The 15,179-nt window shown below is 39.2% G+C and overlaps 1 protein-coding gene across 4 annotated transcripts in view; it reads left to right on the plus strand.

The window, feature by feature from the left end:
* The first annotated feature begins 14,019 nt into the window (after positions 1–14,019).
* Positions 14,020–15,179, plus strand: part of PATJ (PATJ crumbs cell polarity complex component) — a 391,357-nt gene continuing 390,197 nt past the window's right edge. For all 4 annotated transcript variants that reach the window (XM_077768086.1, XM_077768084.1, XM_077768085.1 and 1 more), the window contains exons 1-2: positions 14,020–14,078; positions 14,181–14,347. In XM_077768086.1, the coding sequence (XP_077624212.1) occupies positions 14,057–14,078; positions 14,181–14,347 (189 nt within the window). In that variant the 5' untranslated portion in view covers positions 14,020–14,056. The remainder of the gene's footprint in view (positions 14,079–14,180; positions 14,348–15,179) is intronic.

Raw genomic sequence — 15,179 nt, forward strand, 5'->3', positions numbered from 1 at the left:
GGGGTGCAGAGCTGTGGGGAGGCCGCCGGCCGTGGGGCCGCCCCGCCTCAGCAGGCCCCGCCGGCCCTCAAATCTCGGCCCACTTCTGTTCCGGGACTGGCAGGGATCACGGTTTGCACCCGGATCGGTGCCTGCGCTTGGCCCCAGAGCGGGGCGGAGTCTTTTCCTCCACTGGTGACGGGGAGAGGAGGGAACAGGTGGTGGCCTGCCGCGGGGGCCCGGAGAAGAAGGGGGCTCCCAGAGCTCCTCTGAGAGGACGACTTCCTGGCCGCCTCTGGGTGCCGGGTGGTCACGTAGCCGAGTTCCCAGGCCGGCGGTCAGGCTCGGGCTCTGCTAACCTCACTTTGCAGACGGGGAGGATCCGATGGAAAGTACTGCGGCCTTCAGCCTTTGGCGACATTTCTGGATTCCTGCTTTAAGTCAAGCTCAGGAGAACAGTTTCAAATCCTCCCCCATCCCCCACCCCAAGCGCCGAGCCCTCCCGGCACACCTCGCAGGTGTGCCAAATTAATCTCCCCCAGGAGTGGTCGCTTGGCACTTTGTCATGTCTTCAAATGGCTCTTATCACTTCGGATTCGAATTAGTTGTTTACTGGTTTGTCTCTGCCATTGAGAGGGTTCGCCTTTCAGGGCCCTATTTCTCTAGGTTGCTTCTCAGTTGCATTTACAGTTTGGCCATTGATAGCTATGCAACAAACAAGTGTTTCTTAAGTTAATGAAGCTTTCCGGAGACCTAGAGGAAGAAGAAATCTGTTATGCCGAGAAGGGGAACACCGCATTCTACGCTGTCTCAGCTACTATTGGCTGCCAACTCATTTGTACACATAGTTTAAATTTTAGAAAAAAAATCTTTTAAGTTTATTTATTATTGAGAGAGACAGAATCTGAAGTAGGCTCGGGGCTCCCAACTGTCAGCACAGGTCAGACCCAGGGCTCGAACTCAGAAACCGCAAGATCGTGACCTGAGCTGAAATCCGAGGCCTAAGCGACTGAGCCCCCCAGGCGCCCCTGTACACATCTTTTTTAGAAAAAAGCTAGCGGCGTAGAAACTCTTCATTGCTTCATTTTGCAGTATCGCAAGTGGGGGATTGTGACTTTTAACTAAAACGAGCTTGCTGTTTCCAGGCCCCTGTGGCCTATATAAAGATTATTAAAATTTTAAAATAATTAAAAAGTTAATAAATATTGGAGCTGGAAGGTACTTTCTGAGATAGAATTTGTAAACTATTCTGAAGAGATTTGCTCTTGTTAATTGAGATCCTGTTAACAGTCACATAAGAGGACCTTAGCATTAGAATAATAGTTGTGTTTAAAATTGAAAAGAAACTGTATTAAGCTCTTATCTGTGTTTAAAACCCTTAATACGTTTATGATTTTCTAAGTGACTCTACTCCCAAGATGCGGCCCAAACTTACCACATGGAGAGATCAAGAGTTACATGCTCTATTGGCTGAGCCGAACAGGCGCCCCTAAAGGCCTACGTTTAAGTCATGTGTGAATATTAAACTATAAAGATAGCCTATGTGCATCATAGAAAAGTGGAGAGAATTTTCAGAAAAGGAACTAAACACATACACAAACCCACTTACCACTGGAAGTAACCACTAATAAAATTAGGGTATTTTGTTTTTTTAAATTTTTTTTTTTAATGTTTTATTTCTAGGAGAGAGAGAGAGAGCGTGACCAGGGGGGGGGCAGAGAGAGAGAGAGGGAGTCACAGACTGAAGCAGGCTCCAGGCTCTGAGCTGGCAGTCAGCACAGAGCCCGACGCGGGGCTCGAACCCACGAACCGCGAGATCATGACCCAAGCGAAAGTCGGACGCTTAACCGACTAAGCCACCCAGGCGCCCCAAAATCAGGGTATTTTGTCTTTCAGTTAGTATTAAGAAGGGAAACCTGTATATTTTCCCATAGTGACTTCACTTTTGGAAACTTGTGATTCTGAGATGGGTTCAGCATTCAGTAATCCTTGTAATTGCGTTTTTACTTAAAAACCTTTAATACTGGGGGTGCCTAGGTTGCTCTGTTAAGAGACTGGCTCTTCATCTCAGGTCTTACCTCCCCCCCCCTTCCCTCCCCTGGTCACATGCTCACTAACTCTCAAAAATAAACATTAAAAAAAACCAAACCACTAAACAATACTAGTCCTTAAGCTAAACAACCAAGTATTCTGATTTTACTTGATTTGTTAAAGTGTAACAAAAATATATTAGGTCGAGGAAGCCAAAATGGGGTTTAATTTGCAAAGATTTTGTTTATCTTGGTAATATATTTTTGAGAGAATTATTCTTTTTATTTGAGATTGTTTGATCATTGCTATGGTTTTCTCATACTCTGATGTTTTTGTGTAGATTTGGATGCCTTTTATTAAGCCCTCATTTTAGGTTCTGGTGCAAATAGAAATTTAGAGCTTGTCAATACACTTCCTTTAGTCATTGGGATAGATCTATGCCGAAGATGAAGGGCCCACTTCTGGTTTGCTGTGTACAACTGTATAGACTGGCGTTTGGAGACGTGGTATTGGGTCCATTTACCATATAACTCTTGGCAAGTCACTTAACCCTGGTCCTCTGTTTTCCCATCTGTAAATGATCTACCTCTCTGAGCTTCCGGGAGGCTGAAACTAAATCCTTTTTTAAGAATATGTCTTGTAAACTGCGTACCATTATTTCCCCCCGTTTTGTTCCTCCACTGTGACGTTTAATTCTGATAAAATTAGGGAATTGTGCTCTTTTTATTGGGAAGAACTGAAGTTTGTGAGTTACTTTGATAAAAGGCATAGAGACCGTATTAGCTGTTAAATGAAAGTTGTTGCTAAAAACATGGTACAGGGATCTTTCTGAAAAGCCGTAGGTTAAAACTGCTGTCACCATGCTTAGCTACTTGTACATGTGACTGTTGGGCACTTCAGATAGGGCCAGTTGGGATGGTGATGTGCTATAAATGTAAAATACACGTCAGATTTTGAAGATTTAGTGTAAAAAAAATAAAATACCTTTATTAATTTTTTGAATATATTGAAATGAGTGTATATATTGGGTGAAGCAAAATATATTATTAAGATTAATGTTCCTGGCGTGCCTGGGTGGCTTAGTCGGTTGAGTGCCAGACTTTGGCTCAGGTCATGATCTCGTGGTTCGTGAGTTTGAGCCCCACGTGGGGCTCACTACTGTCAGTGGAAAGCCAGCTTCAGATTCTCTGCCCCTACCCCACTCATGCTCTGTCTCTCAAAAATAGACATTAAAAAATAAATAAAAATGAACATACCCTGTTGCTTTTAAAACATTTTTTCATGTAGCTACTAGAATAATTTAAATATTAAAAAAAGTTATTACCTATGTGGCTCACATTATTTTTCTACTGAACAGCACTGGGTTAGGATTCAGTATGAGTATGTATATTCTTAAGAGGGTTTAGTTGATTGAAGCACTTACATTCCTACCTACAAACAAGTTTTTTAAATTTCCAAGTTATAACCCTTCCCACCCCCACTTGTATTTATTGCACTAGTAAACATTTTTATTGTTTAGTCTTTTGAGAAATAACCATCATTGAGTACATAGCAAAATCTCAGCTAAAATAGTTTTTTTGAAGCCCTTAAAATATCTTAAATAATTTTGATTGAAAAGAGATGTTGTTAATAACAATAGTAGCTATTATTCATTGAATGTACACTGTGTGCTAGGCTGAATGTTTTACAGTATCTTATTTAGTTCTTTCAACTGTACATATGTAGTAGTTTTCATTAACTGTTTTACAAATGAGGAATCTGAAGTATAGGGAAATTTAAACAACTGGTACAAGAACACAGAGCTGGTCCCAGCAGTAGAAACCAGGTCTTCATGATTTCAAAGTTCATAGGCTGTAGAATCTTATTTTATGAATTGGTTATTGAATCAACTGGGAATGTGTAGATTATTGAGGTAGGTATTTAGCTTAATACTGTTTTTGTGTTTGTGACCAGTAGGAAACCATCTAAATGCTCATCCACAGGAGATTGGGTGAAGAAATCATGGGTTCCTACAGTGGAATTCTATTTAGTAGTTTCAGTGAATGAAAAGAAGCTATGTATATCATCATGACTATTTTTTTTTCTTTAGAAGGGAAATTTCGTGGTCAGAAAAGAGTCATTTTAATTTATATTTTTAAATTTTATTTTTTTTTTAAAGAGCGTACACAAGTTGGGGAGAGGGGCAGAGAGAGAGAGAAATAGAATCTTGAGCAGGCTCCTGGCACAGTGCAGAACCCGATATGAAATCAGGCTCCATGACATGAGTCAAAATCAGGAGTGGATGGCTCAGTCATTTGAGCAATCCCATGACTAAATCTTAACATTGTAAAGTTAAACAGATTGCTGAAGGATAAATGTACAGTATACTCACCATTTATATAGTTTAAAAACCTGTCGAATGATATGTTGTAAACAAAGGTAGTGTGTGTTTGAAAATTTCAGATATGAGGGACGCCTGAGTGGCTCAGTAGGTTAAGCTTTCAGCTTCATCTCAGGTCATGATTTCACATTTTGTGAGTTCAGCTCCCGCATTGGGCTCTGTGCTGACAGTTCAGAGCCTAGAGCCTGCTTCAGATTCTGTGTCTCCCTCTCTCTCTCTGCCCCTCCCCTGCTTGTGCTCTGTATCTCAAAAATAAACATTAAAATTTTTTTAAAAAAAATTTCAGATTTTGATTTTATGTATGTTGATTACATGCATATTTGAAGCTGCCTTGAGGTTCAAAGAAATTAGTAGGAGCACTTGGATGGCTCAGTTGGTTAAGCCACCAACTCTTGGTTTTTGCTCAGGTCATAATGTCATGGTGTGTGAGATTGACTCCCACGTTGCGCTCTGCACTGACAGGAGAGAGCCTGTTTGGGATTCTCTCTCTCTCTCCCTCCCTCCCTCCCTCCCTCCCTCCNAAATAAATAAACTTTAAAAACAATAAAGAAATTAGTATACTCTCCATGAGATGACTATTCACTTATGTTGACCTTACTTTGCACATCTTGCCTAGATGGTAGGTGGCTTTCAGGTGCAGACCAGTTTTCATGCAGCTTTGACCACTAATTGATGGGTGTGACTTTGACAGTAGGGTATAGATGGGGCTTCTGCCTTGGGAAGGGCAGTTGGTTTCCTAGGAGTTACTTTCTGGAGATTTAAATGAAGTTCCAGGCCAGAGTATGGTAGGAGAGGAAGGTGAATTAAGTGGATGTTGAGGGTTAGGTTGACAGACATTCTCTCTCTGTTGTCAAATTTCTGACTCTCGTTTTTAAAATCAGTAACAGTTGACTTTTCCCCTCCCAAGGTGAAATTTCCCTCTTGTTGTTTTGAAATTGTAGGAAGTTTTCTGCATCTGCAATACGCGGTGATAATACTACATTCTTAAGATAAATGAGATGTTTTACAGAATAAATGACCTTGGGTTTGGTGCATAGTAAATACCAAAATGTGAGTTACCTAATTTAGTGACTGATAAAATAGTTTGGGGATAAAGGTCAGGAGAAACGGGTGGGGAGGTGAACTTTGGGGGGAGGGGTGCCCAAAGCCTAGTTTTGTCTATTTCACAATTTGCTAGGATTGTTTTGAATATCCCAAGCATGAAAAAAATGCCGTGACCGTATTTCTGGAGAGAAAGGCATACAATACAACCTACAGTGTAGGGAGAATTGAACAGATTATTTGAGGTGGAAACTAATCTTTTATTAATGCCTGGGTCTTTTCAGAGAGGGACTGGCTACACAGGGATCCATAAGGGTGAGAATTGCCCAGATTTGGTTTTCCTTGTTTTTGTTTTGTTTATTATTAGAGAAAACTGCCACCAACAGACATACAAAAGCATACTATGAAACAGTTTAATTTCACTCTCACACAGTAGCCAATCATAGGCAGAGTATTGATATGCATTGATTAACTTTGAACAGTTTGATAAGAAAGTATATTGCCAACTGAATTATTCTGGAGAACAGACTCAATTTTCAGTTCTGATTCTGAGTTTAACATGGTATAATTTATCTTCAATTTCTACATATTTTGAATAGCAGTAAGTGGACTTAATTAAAAAAATTTTTTTAACGTTTATTTTTGAGAGACAGAGCATGAGCAGGGGAGAGGCAGAGAGAGAGGGAGAAACAGAATCTGAAGCAGGCTCCAGGCCCTACACTGTTAGCACAGAGCTAGACGCAGGGCTTGAACCTACGAACCCTGAGATCATGACCTGAGCCGAAGTCAGCTGAGCCACCCAGGCGCCCCTAAGTGGACTTCATTAAGCATTGGCTATGGCTTGAGCATATGACCCCAAAATATCAGGATTGTTCTAGAATTTATGTTTTCAGAATTCCAAGAATATAGTGTTGGCAGCAGCCAAAAATATATTATCATTTACATCTAAAGGGTTTACAAAAGGCCTTGTCATTGATACACAAGACTATGACAACTGTCTTGATTCTGCGTTAGTCTGGTAGCAGATGTGTTTACATTGGCTAGGAGAGTTTGTTTTCCATTCAATTGGTACCTCACAAATACTGAGCTTTGAGGACAAAGGCATGATAATTAGATACAACTAGAGCTTTGTATTCCCAAGGAAGCAATGGAAACTTAAAGATGTTCATGAACTTCTATTTTTGAGTAACTTCTGAAATCATGACTTCGTCTTACAGTTAATAGCTTTTAGATTGTTCACACTCCCTGTTTGGCTCTGGGGAATATCCAGTGAGGCATTTAAATGTGATCTCCCAATTCATATCTGTAGTTGGACGCTGAATACTTTTGTCAGACTGATTGCCAGTGATCTTTTTTTCCCCGAATCTGTCTTGGTGTGTTTTATTCTGTGTGCTATTGGGAATCTGAAAAGTATGTTTATGGGTGGCCTTAGTTTGCTTAAATTCTTGAACGGGGAGGTTAATAAGTCTATTCAACAAGTTTCCTCCAACTGGAAATTTAAAATCAAATTAAATTTCTCTCTGCATCAGCTTTTTTCACATATTCCATTAATTGGTAATGGCTAAAGGCATAGGTATAAAAAAAAAGCCACAATATTATAATAATTTCCTTCAGTCAAGTCCTACAGCGAACCAGACATGAAAAATTCATGGCTCAAAATCTCTTGATCAATGATGGAGTGGAAGCTGAGCATAATAACTGCTCCTTCTCAGGGGCTGTACGACTATGAGGACAGCGGCACACTGTGGCATTTTAATGTCTAGGTTATGACCGATTTTAGGTGGTCTGTCTCTGACAAGTTAGACTCTACCTTACCATGTTTAAACAAACTTGAGATTCCTTGCTGTCAGCTCTGTTTCTTAGCCTAGTCCAATAGATCAAAGTTGTTTGGTTGAAGATATCTTATGACCATAAAATAGGAGACCATTTAGCCTACACGCTGCTTACTGGATGTTCAGCTGTAGGAGTTACTGCATTTCTTCCTTCTGTTCTCATATGCTCTTAAGGCTTTAGTCCCCTTCCCTAGATATTACCTAACACTATGGAATTGTAGTAATTTTCCAGTAATTAAATATGAGTCAGACGATTGGTTGACCAATCAGTGTCCCCTTAACCTTTCCTGAAGCATGCTTTACCAGCATGGTTTCTAAAATGTAAAGGATGATTCCTTGGGAGGATAGGAAGATGAGAAAACCTTTTTTAAAGTTTTTATCTTACTGTCATGGCATTTTTTATTTTACTTATGTTTTAAAACACATGACATGTAAAAGCGGTATGTGTTTAGAGTTAAAAATAAGGTGAATGGGCAACATATTTTCTTTTTTTTAAAAAAATTTTTTTAATGTTTTATTTATTTCTAGGAGAGAGAGAGAGAGAGAGACAGCGTGAGCAGGGGAGGGACAGAGAGAGAGACAGACAGAAACAGGNTCAGACTGAAACAGGCTCCAGGCTCTGAGCTGGCAGTTAGCACAGAGCCCGATGCGGGGCTCGAACCCACGAACCGCGAGATCATGACCTAAGCGAAAGTCGGACGCTTAACCGACTAAGCCACCCAGGCGCCCCGCAACATATTTTCACTGATGGGAATGTGTGTTTAAAAATGTTTGAAGACCACTAATCTATCCTATTACCAGAATTACCTTTTTAAATAGAAATCTGGACTCAATACTTCCCTACTTAAAAGCCTTTAATTACCTCCTGTTGCTTACAGGATAAAGACCAGTCTACTTAGCATTATTTACAAGGACCCTCTCAAAGTCTGTTTAAGTCAGTGCTGCTTAAACTGTCAGTGGTAAGAGATCAGGGTTCCCCTGCACTCCCAGTCTTTCAAGGACTGATATTTTTGTAAAATAATTTGTTAGAAAAATGAATTGTTAGAAAAAGGAAATTTAAAAAAGAGTCAAGTTTTTATTACTAAATTGAATAAACATTACCACACTGCATGGTTTTTAAGCACTTATTCCCAATTGTGGTGCTTAACTCTTTGTGAGCCAAACATCAATTTGCAGCCTATACCTGCAGTAAAAACAAACCATTTTTTTTGTCCTATTTTCAGAGACCTTATAATAGGTCATTTAAAGCTAGCTAATATTCTTACAGAAAATCATGCACTTTTACACCTATGGAGAGTGGTTCTCCAACTGTGGTGTCCGGGCTGGCAGCATGGGAACTTTGTTTGAAATGCAGATTCTCTGGCTCACCTCAGACCTGCACAATCAGAAACTCTGGAGGGTAGGCCCCTGCAACTTGTAGTTCAACAAGCCCTCCAAGTGATTCTGATGTCTGCTAAGATTTGAGAACCACTGACCATGGGGAGCCCTATATTTCATTCAAACTGTAATACTTAAATTTTTTTTAATTCTATAACTGGGAGTTTGTACCTTTGTAATCCTCTGTTGACCCATCCCTCCACGCACCTCCCTTCTGGCAACCATCAGTTTGTTGTCTGTATTTAAGAGGTGTTTTGTTTTGTTTTTGTTCATTTGTTTTCCAGATTCCACATATAAATGAAATCATATGGTTCTGTCTTTCTTTGACTTATTTCATGTAACATAATACCCTGTGGGTCCATTCATGTTGTCACCAATAGGAAGGTCTCATTCTTTTTTATGGCTAATATCCATTGTGTGTGTGTACACACATACACACATGTATATATACACATGTGTATATATACTCATGCACACACACTCATGCATACACATGTATACATACATATATGTGTGCATACACCAATGGGAAGTGTATATACATATGTGCATGGTGTGTGTGTGTGTATGCTACATCTTTTCTATCCATTCATAACTGCAACACTTTTGTGAATGAAATGAAACCCTATCAATGATGCTGGAATCTGAGACCATCTTAGGCAAATGGTCGCTCTCCTCTTACACCCTATTCTCTTTCTTTTAAGAGAAGTTTCCACTGTGTTCTCATTCCAAACATCCCCACTCAGGCTTAGTCACTCTCCCTTTGTGATTTCGCTTAGTACATGGCACACACCTCTGCTATTTATAGGTCTTACAATATATCCTGTTATGTTTTCATGATCTTTGTATCTGCTTGCTCTCTCATTAGGCCATGTTAGCCATTATCTTTTTGGTTTTTTCAGTTTTTAAGTTATAAAATTAAGACATACTTTCAAAATAAAGTTCAAACAGCACTAAAATCTATAAAAGTCTAAGTTTTTAATCTCTGTATCCCCGTTTCTACTTTTTAGAAGTAATCATTATGAAATGGACTATCTTTCTAAATCTAGAAACCTACGCATGAATACATATTTTTCCTTTTTAAAAAAATATGAGAGAGCTTATTCTCAAAAATAAGTAAACGTTAAAAATCCATGAACAACTTTAAGTTTCTCTTGCTTCCTTTGGAGTGCAAAGGTCGGGTTATACTATGTTCTGTATCCTGATTCAGAGCGGTTGACTGAGAGAAGGCTGTACTTAGACTGAGTTCCGGGTGCCTGGGTGGCTCAGTCGGTTAAGCGTCCAACTTCGGCTCAGGTCATGATCTCACGGTTCGTGGGTTCAAGCCCCCCGTAGGGCTCTGTGCTGACAGCCAGCTCAGAGCTTGGAGCCTGTTTCGGATTCTGTATCTCCCTCTCTCTCTGACCCTCCCTTGTTCACGCTGTCTCTCTCTCTCTTAGAAATAAATAAAACATTAAAAATAAATTAAAAAAATAAAAAGACTGAGTTCAAGTTCTAGGTCTACCCTTCTCATATGTGCTTGGACATGTTCCATTTGGCTCCATTTTTTTAAGTTTATTTTGAGAGAGAGATTGTGGGGGAAGGGTGGAGAGAATCCCAGGCAGGTGCTCAGTCTTATCACTGTGAGAGATTATGACCTGAACCAAAATCAAGAGTCAGTGCTTAATGGACTGAACTACTCAGGTGCCGCAACATATTTTTTTTCTCACAAAAAGAAAATAATGCACATATCCTGAAACTTGCTGTTTTTCCTATTCAGTTGTGAGTGTTAGATAATATCCCCGTGTTAACAGAGGGAGTTGAATCGTCAAAGCATGCTCGTGGGAATGAGAGATCAAACTTCACCAAACCAGCACCAAACCTTACTCATGATTCAGTGATTACAGGCAGGAGTTAGGCACAGACATTCCTTCCTGGAGGAGTACGCAGCCCAGTAGTCATTTCAAAGAATGTCACTTTTCCTCTTAGGACTTATTATCAACACACTTAAAATACCTAGATGTGTATAGACATTAAGTAACACATAAGTGTATTTCTTACACACTTCAACCACAATTTTTAATTTGTTTACAGGAATAAAATCCAACCTTAGGACACTGTTTTGTTTTAGATTACAACACAAGTTCTCAATATATATGGAGACTTTTTTTTTTTTAACGTTTATTTATTTTTGAGAGAGAGAGAAAGAGCGTTAGCAGGGGGTGGGGCAGAGAGAGAGGGAGACACAGAATCAGAAGCAGGCTGCAGGCTCTGAGCTGTCAGTGCAGAGCCCCATGGGGGGCTCAAACCCATTAACCACGGATCATGACCTGAGCCAAAGTCGGACGCTTAACCAACTGAACCACATAGGCACCCCTGGAAACAGTTTTCTCAAAGGAAGCCTTTTGTGTTTGGGGAATCCTGAGTTTTATGCTCCATGAGTTACACAAATGTAAAATATCTGTGTAATTCTCTTCTATTTTCTAGTCAGCCATGCCCCATAAATTCACATACTCTCAGATTGTTTGCAAAAAGCAATTAAGACAGATCAGGTATTTCCTGACATTTAAAAACAAGGGGCTGTTACCTCTTAAAAAATCTTTAGAGTGTTTGCTGGGGGATCTGGTTATCCAGCTGGTAATCCCTCCCCAAAGGAGGAAGCCACAGGCTTACTGTTAACCCTTTCCCTCCTCCAATGCAATGTCCTTTCAATACATTCAGACCTACTTTATTGTAATGTATTGTACTTTTGATAGTTTAATTTTTCCAGAAGTTTTCTTCTTAAAAACAATGAAGTAAATATCCTTGTACACACATCTCTGTGCCCTTCTGCAAGTATTTCTTTAGGAGAGACCCTCAGAAGTAGATATTCTGGGTAAAAGAGAATGTACATTTAATACATGGATGGCTATCGCTAAGTTGTGCAAATTTATATTCCCACCTGTTTTTTCCATGACATCAAGACTACGTGCTATTATTAATTTAAAAAAATTGCCAACCTGACAGTAAAAAATAGCATCTCACAGTTTTAGCTTGCATTCTTTCTTTCAGAAAGGTTGATGTATTAATGACAACAAAGCTGCTCTCGTCAATCCTCTTGGGCCTTTGGTTGCTATAGAAAAGGACAGTGCCGTTGTAACTGTCTTTTGTTACTCAGTTATCTGTCATTGGGTAGTTGTAAAGTTTGCACAGTTGAGATGCTGAGCTCATTGGTAGCATTTCTGTGATGCTCTTACTCAGCAATTCTCTGAATCCAGTGAACATTTGATGGAATACATGGACCTTTTATCAGTGCAGATGGCATCCCTTACTGCCTTTTAATATGCTTTCTTACATAGTGACCTTGAATTAGAAGATAAAGACTTCAGTTCATTCAACAACTGTATCCAGAGTTGATGTAGGAAAATTTGGACTCTATAACACTCCTATTTCTCTGATGGTGTTTTACAGTCTAGTGTACCATTAGGATAAGTGACCACTGTGAAAGTGCCATTTTGGTTATAGCAGAGGGTTTGCTAGTATTTTGAGTTGTTACATTTGAGTTGAGTTTCGTTTTAGGCATTTGATTTGTTTGAACAAATCAATGGAAGTAAAAACAAAAAATGCCAATATGCTGGGTGGTTACCTTTTGGAGATTCAGATGCACTCAGATCTGAGATCCTTTGTGCAGTTGGGGGATTTTTTTCCCCCTAATCTCTCTAAAATCATATTCATCTCTTAGATGTTCTTTTCCAGCTCAGGATTCTTTTTACAAAATCAACTTTGTTAAAGTATAACTTAGGGGTACCTGGGTGGCTCAGTTGATTAAATGTCTGACTTTGTCTCAGGTCATGATCTTACCATCCACCATCGGTGAGTTCAAGCCCCATGTGAGGCTCTGTACTGACAGTTTAGAGCCTGGAGTCTGCTTAGGATTCTGTGTCTCCTTTTCTCTCTGCTCCTCCCTTGCTCAAGCTCCTTGTCTCTCTCTCTCTCACAAAAATAAAAAAAAATTAAAGTATAACTTATGTACAATAAAATGTACTGACTTAAAGCATATAAGCCAATGAATTTTGACAAATGTATGCATCTGTGTAAATAGTACTCCATTTAGAACTTAGAATATTACCCCCAAAAGTTCCTTCAAATCGCTTCCCAGTCAGCTCCCTTCTACCCTGCCCAGGTAAACTAATCTATAACTATAAATTGAACTTCATGTGAATGGGATCATAAAGTCTAACCTTTTTTGTCTGGTTTCTTTCCCTTAACATTTGAGGGGTTTTTGAGATGGATCCATGTTGTGTATATTCGTAATTTTTTCCTTTTTATTTCTGAACATTCTGTTTATGTTCTATAATTTGTACATTCATCTTTTATTAGACACTTGGGGTTTTGTGGTTCAGAGCTTTTATATATAAAACTGCTATTAACGTTCACATACAGCTTTTCTGTGAATTCATATTTTCATTTTTCTTTAAGTATTTAAAGTAAGACTGGAAGTGCAGAGTCATACAGTGACTGTATTTTTAACTTTATAAGAAACTACCAAACAACTTTTCTTTATTTTATTTTATTTTTTAATCTTTATTTAGTTTTGAGAGGAGACAGATAGAGACAGAGTGAGCAGGGGAGAGGCAGACACAGAACCTGAAACAGGCTCCAGGCTCTGAGCTGTCAGCACAGAGCTGATGCGGGGCTTGAACCCACGAATTGTGAGATCATGACTGGAGCCAAAGTCGGACGCTTAACCGACTGAGCCACCTAGGCGCCCCACAACTTTTCAAAGTGTACGCACCATTTTATGTTCTTACTAGTGATGTTTGAAAGTTCTGGTTGCTTCACATCTTTGTCAACAGTCAACCAATTGTCTGTTTTTCTTTCTAGTTTAGCCATCTTAGTGGATATATAGTGGCACTTCATTGTAGTTTTTTTTAAAGTATTTTTTAATGTTTATTTATTTTGAGAGAGAGAGGAAGGAGAAAATCTCACGCAGGCTCTGTGCTGTCAGTGTTGAGCCCATGAACTGTGAGATCATGACCTGAGCTGAAATCAAGAGTTGGATGCTTAACCAACTGAGCCACCTAGGTGCCTCAAATTGTAGCTTTTTAAAAAAAGTGTTTCTTTATTTTGGGGGGGCAGAGAGACAGAGACCGAGGATCTGAAGGGGGCTCTGTGCTGACATCAGAGAGCCTGGTGCAGGACTCCAACCCACAAACTGTGAGCTCATGACCTGAGCCAAAGTTGGACGTTTAACTGACTGAGCCACCCAGGTACCCCCCCAAATTGTAGTTTTAATTTGAATTTCCTGAGTGAAGTCTTTCGGTGAAGAATATTCTTGAGGCTTGCTTTATTTTTTTAGAAGACTGTAGAAAAGTCTATATGCTAATTAAAATTCATCTTTTGTATTTTAAAATTTTCTTTAGGTTTCTTTAGAAGAGATTGAAGTTAATAATTCAAAATGCCTGAAAATCCTGCTCCAGGTATACTAGATATATGCTTCTATCAGTAAATTAATTAATAATTCAAAGACTGGAATGTATGATGGGATTAACTTGTACTCTGGTTATTCTTCTTTAAACAAGATAAACGGCAGGTCCTTCAGGTTCTTGATCGCCTGAAAATGAAGCTGCAGGAGAAGGGGGACACATCGCAGAATGAGAAACTCTGTCTGTTTTATGAAACACTAAAGAGTCCTCTCTTCAATCAGATCCTCACACTTCAGCAGTCCATCAAGCAACTGAAAGGGCAGGTAAGTTACTTATCAGGGTTTTACAGGTTCGTATGTTCAAACCAGCAAAGAAAGAAGGAGGTCGAGACAACGTTGTGTATCAGTACACTTAATGCAACTTAATGCAACAGGAAGACGGTTCTAGGACCTGGGACCTACCGGTAGTATCGCACGGATAGTTTAAAATGTTTATGAAGGGTGCCTGTCTGGCTCTCTCTGTAAAGCCTGCAACTCTTGGTCCTACTGCCGTAAGTTCAAACCATACATTGGGTGTAGAGCTTACTTAAAAAAATATATTGATCATAAATTTTGGGTTTGGGTTTGGAATCTAACTTGTACTTACTTAAATATGTAAAGGTCAGATGCCTTCAGACTTCCCAACATCTTCTTCAGAATATAAAATAGTGTTAAGCTTAAATATAGTTTCTTCATGAAGTCTTTTTTTTCTAGTGGGAAGTGATCATACCCTTGTAGCATATTATTAATACCTCTCAATTATCAATATTTATCAAATTATTACCAAATAAATATTAAGTATCATGGATGTTCTGACTAGAAAGGTCACAGAAGCAGTGTAACTGGTGTTTTAATAGTAACTGTGTTTTCTCCACTATATACATTACGGTACCTGGAGTCTTGGGTTTCTACACACGTAAGTATGGAATCAGAGGTCACACAGCACCACTTCTTAGAGTGATAATTGATTAATAGTTTTAACTGTCCTCTTAGTTACTGTTTTTTTAGGTCAGGGATGGCAAATTGATTTTAAATCGTCTATTCTAGAAGCTGAGCTTGAATAGCAGCTATCCTATGGATTATATTTGGGCAAAATTTCAATTTTTCTAACATTTAT

This window comes from Crocuta crocuta, unplaced genomic scaffold (assembly GCF_008692635.1).
Source record: "Crocuta crocuta isolate KB4526 unplaced genomic scaffold, BGI_CrCroc_1.0 scaffold85, whole genome shotgun sequence".
Lineage (NCBI taxonomy): Eukaryota > Metazoa > Chordata > Mammalia > Carnivora > Hyaenidae > Crocuta > Crocuta crocuta.